This window comes from Manacus candei, unplaced genomic scaffold, assembly GCF_025592945.1.
Source record: "Manacus candei isolate 608988 ecotype Guabito, Panama unplaced genomic scaffold, ASM2559294v1 h1tg000148l, whole genome shotgun sequence".
Classification (NCBI taxonomy): domain Eukaryota; kingdom Metazoa; phylum Chordata; class Aves; order Passeriformes; family Pipridae; genus Manacus; species Manacus candei.
Genome location: NW_026138196.1, coordinates 545375 through 555032, shown reverse-complemented (window position 1 = coordinate 555032; position 9658 = coordinate 545375). Strand labels below are relative to the sequence as shown.

At 51.2% G+C, this 9658-nt stretch overlaps 1 protein-coding gene across 1 annotated transcript; it reads left to right on the top strand.

The window, feature by feature from the left end:
- Positions 1–3091: 3091 nt before the first annotated feature.
- ARC (activity regulated cytoskeleton associated protein) lies at positions 3092–9140 on the top strand. Its single transcript, XM_051771963.1, has 3 exons — positions 3092–6377; positions 6854–7020; positions 7417–9140. The coding sequence occupies exon 1, from the start codon at positions 3610–3612 to the stop codon at positions 4825–4827; it is 1218 nt and encodes a 405-aa protein (XP_051627923.1). The 5' UTR covers positions 3092–3609; the 3' UTR covers positions 4828–6377; positions 6854–7020; positions 7417–9140.
- The last annotated feature ends 518 nt before the right edge of the window (positions 9141–9658 follow it).

The window sequence follows — 9658 nt, the reverse complement described above, 5'->3', positions numbered from 1 at the left end:
TTCAACAGAATCCCAGCTTCTCCTTTGTGAAACCCTGGGATGAAGCTGCTGTGGCTTCTGAGCCTCCTCCCATCCTGCCCCAATCCATGGATCTTGTCCTTCCATGCCTGTCTGTCTCTGTGTGCCTGGAATCTGCCTGTCTGCCTCAAACTGTCTCCCTCCATCACCTCCCAGCATCTCCCTCCTCCCTTTGCTTCCGGCTCCCCTCTCTCCTCCTCCTCTTCCCACTCACCTTCCTTTAATTAGAAGCACAATGAAAATGCTTATCACACATGTCTTAATCAGCAGCTCATTCCCCAGCAGGTCCAGAAGGAAAACCCCCATTCCCTCCTCGCTTCTCCTGCTTCCCCCACCACCTCCACAGCACCAGGAGAGTGATTAGAACAGCTCTGTGAATGAGATTAACCCAGAGACCTGGAAAAGCTGGAGGGAAGGGCCAAGAGAAGCAGGATGATATTCAGCAAGGATTAATTCTGTGCCTGGGAAGAAAGGGTCCCTGGCAGAGCTGGACCTGAGAATGATGGGGGGCAGAAGGCTGAGGATGATCCTGCAGTGTGTCCTGGCAGCAAAAAAACTGTCCTGGACTGTGAGAAGATGAGGACAAGCAGGAGATCAATGGATGGGATTATAGCCCTCTAATCAGGGCATTTTAGATCATATTAAACTGCTGCAACCAGATTTATCCCTCTTAGGACAAGACAGTGGTCAAATGGAAGGAGTTCAGGCCAGAGATGGTCAGAGAACCTACCTGGTGTGGGACTAGGGCCTGTCCAGCCCAGAGAAGTGATGGATTTGGGGGTCCTAACAGCAGTGTCCTGTACCTGTGGGGATGTTACCAAGGAGGTCAAACCAGGATCTTCACAGACATTGGGTCTAAATTCAAATAAGACACTCAGTTTGGGTACAAGGAAAAAGGTTTTCCCTTTGAGCAATCCCCATCCCTGGGGTTTTGAACATCTGAAACCTGAACCATCTCACCTAAGTTGACTCATCTTAGAGCAGGAGATTGAGTTGGAGACCTCCTGAGGTCCCTTTCACCCTTAGTGATCCCAAAATCCTGTGACCAGAGCTAAGTGCCAAATGAGGCCATTCAGACTGATGATTTCCCCTCCAGAGGGAGGGAAAACAAAAAGGAGAAGGAAAGAGAGGCAGCAGGGTCTGGAAAGGGCCCGGTTTGGTGGAGTACCTTTTATAACCATGTCACCCCTGGCATGTGACAGGACAAGGTGAGGTGGAAAGGAGGTCATCTTGCAAAGTTAATGCCACCCTACAACTTGTCTCCATCCTACAGGCCATTTCTGGGGATCTTGGGTGAAAAGCTTTCTAGAGAATATCTTTCCACCAATCCAGGGATACAGAGATGGAACAGTCTCTCCAATTCACGTTATCTCTTGCTGGCAATGCAGGTTTGAGGGAGGCTCTCTGGGGTACAGTGACACCATAAAAGGCTTCAGATCTGTCCCAAACCCTCAGATGACTGACATTAGACTTTTTCCAAACAAAAACACAGATGTCCTAAAATCTCGTGCTTAGGAAAACTGGTTGAAAGTGGAGGAGTAAGGAAAAGGGAGGGCAGTCAGATAAGTGTGTGATATGTGTGAGGGAAGAAGTGGCATTGGGAGAATCTACTGGATTAGAAATCCAACATTTTGTTCCCTTCCCCACTCACTGTCACTCCCCCTTCAACCAAACTATGCAGCCCTTCTAGGTCATCTTGTTGCTGCCCTAAATAAGTGCCCTGTGTCCTGAGAGCCATAGAACAGTGGTGTCTGTCCATGTGCCATCACCTGGTAAGGAACAGACACATCCCTTCCTGCATGCATATGGGGGGAAAGGGAATCCTGCCCCCTGTCCCTCATGTCCTCCAGCTCAACCACCACCAGGTTGCTCCAAAGGGTCTCTGCTTTAACCTGAGACCGCTGAGACCTCCTTCCAGCGGGACTTTACTGAGAGATTCTCCTCCTCCTCCTCTTTTTGCTCTTCCAGGGTGGCTGCATTCCCACCAGAAAACATGTAGGAGTGAGGATCCGTCCGAATCCTCCCTGGCACAGTGCCCACCACCCCAGGGCACAGCCCCCCCCCTCACTGCCAACAGGCTCAAAACCCATTTTTAGGTGATTTTAGTGAATCAGCATCCCACTGCCTCCGGCCTCTGTCACTGAGAAGCCCCAGATACCCTCAGCACCTCTCTGAGGGTGTTCCGGCAGGGAAACTCTCTCGGATTAGGGAATCCTTTATCTCTGGTTTATGTAAGACCCGGAGGCTCCTTTTATGGTTGGCTTTTCCTGCTTTGTCAAGAAGGAAGAACAAATGTGGCTTCATCTGCGCTTGTGGGTTGGCTCCCTGATTAAGCATCTGATTCAAAGCTAAGTACGGAACAGGCTTTTGATGGGTGGATTTAATTCCATGCAAAACCCAGGATGTCGCCCCCCCCCTCCCTCACCGAATATTCCCGGGATAGCAGTTGGTCTGGTGCAATTAGGCAGTGGGGATGACTCCCACCTACCAGCGCCTGAGAAAGTCCAGAGTGTTCCACTTTGTGCTGAATTGGCTCCTTTGAGTGTTTCCCCCTCTGTTCCCCCCCCTCCTCTTTTCTTTTCTCTCCCTCTTTTTTTTTTTTTTTTTCCTGCCGATTTACCACCATTCCCAGGGATTTGCATTAGGAGTGAGCTCACCCCGTGTGTGTGTGTGCGAACATTTGGGGGTATGTGTGGGGGCCCGGGGGCGTCTGCCTGTGTGTGACACCCTGAATTCCTCCTCAGCTGAGCCCTGCCAGGGGAAAGCACGTTAACGGTGACCTTGCTGAGTAAATAGTTGTGGAATGAATAAGTGCTTTTCCCGCAGCCCGAAAGGCGGAAGGTGCGATTACTCATCCATCCCTCCAACTGTCTCCAGCACCTTTCAAGTGCTTCTCGCGTCGAGTCTGGGGGCGTGAGCGAGGGGGTGGGAAGCGAGGGGAGGCTGCCAAAATCTGGGTTGCCACAGACACCGGCCTCGCTTCTCCTCCAATGAACGCTGCGCTGGGAGTGCGGGAGGAGGCAGAGCACCACCCACATGTTGAGCCGTGCGGAGTATAAGTAGATGGAGGAGCCTGGACTAGTGGCAGTTCAGCCAGGGAAGAGAAGCAGCTCTTTGCATCTCTAGTGGAAAAGCGTTTTTTGGCTCGCCAACTTTTACCCGAGGAGGAATCACCCGGATTTTTGCAGCAGCTCCTTCGTGTGCTTTTCTCCAGAGGGGACTTGGCGCTGTTGAAGATCCTCAGCTCCGGACGAGCAACGGGATTGGACACCTTATCCAACCCCTCTCCTTCTTCCTGGAGGATCCTGGTTCTCTCTGGGACACGCTGAGCACTTGAGACAGGAGTTTCCAGCTGGGCACCGGAAGAAATTTGCCTCCAACTCTCAGTCTGGGATCCACGGGGACCGACCGGCTCGCTCTGCGGTGATTTCTGATTTGGTTGTGTTTGTGTGGAAAAGTCCTTGGAGGGGGGTTTAGGAGTCTCTGTGTGTCTCTCAGGAAGTGTTGTGGTGGGGGTTTTTGGGAGCCAGCTCCAGTGCCAGGGCTCATAACCCAGTTCTGTCCCTGTTTGACACTCGCACGGTCGCGGCCATGCAGTTGGATAATGTCACCAACGCGGGCATCCACTCCTTCCAGGGGCACCGTGGAGTGGCCAACAAGCCCAATGTGATCCTGCAGATTGGGAAGTGCAGGGCAGAAATGTTGGAGCACGTCAGGAGGACCCACAGGCACCTCCTGACCGAGGTCTCCAAGCAGGTGGAGCGGGAGCTGAAGGGTTTGCAGAAATCCGTGGGGAAGTTAGAGAACAACTTAGAGGACCATGTCCCTACTGAGAACCAGAGGTGGAAAAAGTCCATCAAGGCCTGCCTGGCCAGGTGCCAGGAGACCATTGCCCACCTGGAGAGGTGGGTCAAGAGGGAGATGAATGTTTGGAAGGAGGTGTTTTTCCGCTTGGAAAAGTGGGCTGACCGCTTGGAGTCCATGGGGGGCAAATATTGCCCTGGGGACCAGGGCAAGCAGACGGTGTCTGTGGGGGTGGGAGGCCCTGAGATCAGGCCAAGTGAGGGGGAGATTTATGACTATGCCCTCGACATGAGCCAAATGTATGCCCTGACCCCTCCCCCTGGGGAGGTGCCCAGCATCCCCCAGGGCCACGATTCCTACCAGTGGGTCTCTGTGTCCGAGGATGCTCCAGCCTCCCCGGTGGAGACCCAGGTGTTTGAGGATCCCCGGGAGTTCCTGAGCCACTTGGAGGAATATTTAAAGCAGGTGGGTGGGACTGAGGAGTACTGGCTTTCTCAGATCCAAAACCACATGAACGGCCCAGCTAAAAAGTGGTGGGAATACAAGCAGGACTCCGTCAAGAACTGGGTGGAGTTCAAGAAGGAGTTCCTGCAGTACAGCGAGGGCACCCTGACTAGGGATGCCATCAAAAGGGAGCTGGATTTGCCCCAGAAAGAGGGGGAGCCCCTGGATCAGTTCCTTTGGCGCAAGAGGGACTTGTACCAGACCCTCTATGTGGACGCTGATGAGGAGGAGATTATCCAGTACGTGGTAGGAACCCTCCAGCCCAAACTGAAGCGCTTCTTGAGCTACCCCTTGCCCAAGACCTTAGAGCAGCTGATCCAAAGAGGGAAGGAGGTCCAGGGCAGCATGGAGCACTCTGAGGAGCCCAGCCCACAGAGGACCCCCGAGATCCAGCCGGGGGATTCCGTGGACACCGTGCCTCCCTCAACCACTGCCAGTCCCGTGCCGAGCAACGGGACCCAACCTGAGCAGCCCCCCAGCCCCCCAGCCACTGTCATATGAGCTGCTCTGCAGCGCTCTGGGTGAAGTGCAAGGGAGAAGGGGGCTTATTTAGGAAGCTTCTCCTTGGAGAGAGGCTCTGGCTGAGACGGGACATGAGGTGTGCTCAGCCCAAGAGCCCAGGGCAGAGGGGTTGTTAACTTTGCTCGTGGGGGGAGGGAGGTGGTGGGGCAGAGGCACCTTAGGGTGGGGTTGCCCACCTCAGCTGAGCCCTGCAAGGCGGGGGTGTTGGAGACCCCGCTGGCACCACTGGGGGGAACAGACCATTTTATGAGATCCCTGATGAGAAACCAGAGACAATTCCCAACTTCTGAAGCAGCCGCTCGGCACTGGCGGCTCTCCAGGACTTCACACGAGTGCAGCAATTGGCTGAGGGTTCCTACCCATCTGGATCTCTCCTTTTCCTTCTCTCCTCCCTCTTCTGAGGAAGTGTCCCTGTCCTAAGGACACAGCTTTCTTTTGACCCTTGCCTGTTTCTGATTAACCACCAGGCTTCTGCTCTCTTTGCAATCTCCTGCTCTTACTTGCTCCAAAGGATTAAATTAATTTTTTTGATTATTTTTTTGTTTTGTGAAGAAAAAAAATCCTATTACTTCAGGAATTGAAAGCTTTAAGAGTGGATTATTTTTGATGTTTTTCATTTCTCTGCACCTAATACCTGCTTTAATGTGTTTCCTCTCGAGAGGCTTTATTGGTTTACTCCTTGTCTGAGTTTCTGCTCATTCCAATCAAGGCCACTGCAGTGCAGAGGCAAATTTCTCCCTTTCCCTGCACATTATCCTGTGCATTCAGCAGGAAACAGATTTCCTAATTAAATTGTGAGCTCATTTATTGAAGGAGCAGTCTGCTTCCTTTCAGGGAGGGCATCCAGGTGGAGAGAGGAGACACCAGAGCTCTTTTGAGAGGATGGGGGGAGGGAAGGGAAATCCAAATCCTTATTCTTTGAACAAAACAAACAAACACAACCCAAATTCAGAGCAAAACATCCCCGGAGCAGCAAATTGAGTCCACACTGATGTGTGGAGGCAACAGGAGCTTTTGCCATGTAAAAGCAAAGAGAAGATGTGAAGAGAGGACGTGTGTGCCCAGCACAGCTTCAGCAAAGAGCTTCTGCTCACACAGACAGGCTCAAAATGCTCTTGGAAAGCCTGGAATGCCTGTCCTGGAGCACCTGAGGACAGAGCAGTGTCTGCTCACAAAGAACTTTCTACAACATCTATCCATGGATGGAGGTGGACTTGGACTTTGTGACTTTTTCCGTGTGGAGACAGTAAATGCTCAGCGTTCATCTGTGGCCAGAGTTTGAGGATGGGACTTTAGAGATGAAAGACATTCATGAAGTTTGGCTCTTTGAAGCTTCTGGAGGCTGGAGCACCATCTTGAGCATCATCTGCATTCACCACCAACCCAAAAGAACAGCGCCTGTGCAGGAGATGGAGCAGGGATGCAGCAGCAGGAGTGACCCTGGGATGCTCCTGGCACTACCAAAGCAGGGACACGTGGCACTGGTGGCTCAGAAGGCCTTGGGTGTGACTCCTTCCAAGAGGATGAAGGTAAGGAGACTTCCTGCATTCTCTTCTCAGACCTGAATTAGCCATGGCCCATCCAGTAGGAAGCTTGCACTGGGATAAATACTAGTCTGGAATGGGACATGAAGCACTAGGGTTGGGAGAAAGGGGAAGGGAGAGGCAGCCAAAGGGAAATGCAGGACAAGGAGTGGGAAAAGTTTCCAAAGAGGGCAGCATCTTGCACTTTCTCATAAAGATGAGGAGAAAATGGGAAGTTTCTTCATTAGCTCACCCTGAGCTCCTGCCACATGAAGCTCTGGGCTGGGATAACAACCAGCCCTGTTAGGAGCCTGTCTTGGGAATGTGGGGGCTCTCCTCTCACTTGTTGGGAGTGAGTTGGTTTGTGAGCAGCTCTGGGAGCATTTCTCACTAATGCCCTGGGATGAGTGATGGGGGAGTGGGTGTCACTGCTGAGGATGAGCTGGCCATGCATTACAAACATTATCTCCTCTTGGTTGCAGTGACTCACTCAGATCCTCCTCTGAGAAGGAATCACTTCACAGCACTCAGGAATTGGAAGGAAAGGCCCAGAAAAACCTTCAAACCCAAGGATTTGACATCAGACCTGCTCTCAGAGTCCACAGCCACCAGCTGCCAGCTCCACCAGCTGAAGGAAAGACTGGCACAGGTAATTACCTCCCATCTTACCCTGTGGGCCTTTCAGCCTCCCCAGTGCCTTGAGATAGTGAATAGCCCAGGTACAAACATCTGTGCTGGTCCTGAGGCCTCAGCCCTGGTGGTTGCAAGAGGTTGACACCACCAGAGAGGTGGCATTTCAGCTTCTTGGGGTCAGAACCCAAGCACCAGCCCCAATTAATGCTCTGGGGACAGTGCATTGCAGCAGAGGGCCTTTCCCTCAGCTGGACCATTGGCAAATCCTTGGACACCAACACCTGGTGGGTCCTCCAGGCTGCAGACACTTCATGGGCACAGCTAAATTTAATCCCAACTCCTGAGAAATCTCCTTTATTCTCCTCTTTAGAGATCTAATCAGAGCTGCTGCATTTTTTTTTCTGTTTTACAGCAATCCCTGCTGCTGTTGCTGAACTTCCTTCTCTGTGCCCAAGAGCTTTCCCAGGGAAGAGGCTGCAGGAAGACAGAGGGCAAATCCTGCACCAAAGAGCCTCCCTGTGTTCAAGGTGCTGAGAGTCCCAGTGAAAGGGGGAAGCCACTTCCAACAGCACGAAGAAAAGTCTGAGCTGGTCCAGATATTCCAAGCACAGAAGAAAGTGCTGAGAATGGAAAGAGAAGCCAAGAGGCCAGAAGAGAAGAAGCAAGTGCAGGTTTTGGGGACAGCAAGGATGCTGGGCTTGTGCTGACTGTGTGTTGAGATGACACCAAACCTCTGCGATTTGGGGCCGCTGGGACTCACCTGAAGAACTCTTCACCAGATTATCAGCTCCAAAAAACTTTCCTGATTAACTTTGCCAAAAGGCTGACCCTTCTTAGGCTACGAACCCTCCAGGCTGTCAATGCTGTAACTCATTTTTCCTGAGTTTTTCGGGGGGAACTTCATTTCATGCGGGTACAAGTTTCAAACCTCAAAGGGCTCCGGAGGTTCGGAGAAGCATCCCGGTGTTCCTGATGCTTGTCTGAACTCTTGGAGCCTGCACAACTGTCTTGCCAGAGAGGAGAGTGTTGGGAGGCAGCAGGAGCTCTCTGGATCTGCATGGGCCAGAGTTACTGCAAGAACTGGGGTTCTTGTGCTGACTCTGGGGGGACTGTTTCCATCCAGACCCAGGGAGCCCAAAGGGACGAGTGAGTTGGACGAGGCAGTTTTGCTTCACATCTCAGCTCAAGGGGTCCAGTTGGTTCCTCTCTCTTCCAGAGCCAACTGTCCTGGGGGTGTGTGGGTGTGTGTGGGTGTTGCTGTGGGGGTGTGTGTCGGGCAAACAAATCCACCTCAGCCCAGTTCTGGGGTGGACCCAGGGTACATTCCAACAAGGCTCAGCAAAAATGTCCGGGACCAGAAAATTCTGGAAAACCATGTCAAGCCAGACTCCACAGGCATCATCTCAAGGTCAGAATGATGTTTGATTTTGAGGTGCTTAATTTTCACAGTCCCTTTCAAGGGACTTGACTGCCTCAATAGGCATTTTATTTTTTTTCCCATAGGCTTTCCTGCCTTTTTAATGAATTAGCCTGTCTGTGCTACTTGGTTGTTTGGTCCTGAGGTTTATACATTTTCAGCTGCCTTTTTGGAGTGTGAAGAACTGAATCTCCTGGACTGATTTTATTTCACCTGTTGCTCCTGGCAAACTGGAGCTTTACTTGTAGCACCCTGGTTTATATTACCAGCCTCCCCAGGAAGGGCTGGTAGTTTATTTTCCTGGGGCAGAGCCACACGAATGAAGAAGTGTGTATGTGTTTTGTCTCTGAAACTTCAGCAGATTTCAACCACTGCGGTTTTTTTTTCCTCCTTAGATGGTTTTACATTTGAACTCTGACAAAACTTCTTTAGAGTTTTTATTTTTACTAGAGATCTTCTTAATTCAAGCAACCTTGTACAAAAGGCAAACCCATTGAATCGCTGCAGGTTGTAGGGGTTGAAGCCAAAGGTCTTTGTAAGCCGACATCACCTGCCCTGGATCTGACTGTATCAGGCAGTTTATTCCTCATGTGTCATGTTGGAGCTACAAGATCACCCCAAGCCACTAGAACCTGTCAATAGAATAGTGCTACACTCTATTTGCTATTGTAGCAAAGCCTTTTGTAGATTTATACAATAAAACTTTGAAATATTCTGCTTCAATTGCTTTGTGCTTCGCTTTCCGGTCTTTCTTCCTTGGTTTATGGGCAACAAAAGTACCTGCTGCCCTCTGAAAGTTTGGGTTTGTCAGCCATTTGGCCTTACTTGATTTGAGAAAAATCTTTGCAGAGGAGGGGTTGGATGTGGAGAACAGGGAGGTGTTTTGAGGGAGTTGTTTGGCATCTAAGATTGAGTCACCTGCAGCCCATGAGGTGGGAGCAATCCCTCGTGGGACTGTGGGATGTGGAGGGCTCTTGTGGGGTACAACTGAGAGCAAGGCTGTTGAAACAGGAGGGGATCACATTCCCACCCATTTCTGAGAAATGGTATGCACAGAAGAGCTGAGGCAAGTCAGGACAAGGTAAAGAAATCTCTAAACCTCAATCAGCTCTACTTGACCTCCGAAGAGGCTTCAGCAGGTAGAAAACCAGCACTCAGCAATAGAGAGACCCAGGAGAAATTCAGCCTGGTGCTTTGTTTATTGATGCATTTCCAAATTCCTTGGGTTCATTACCTG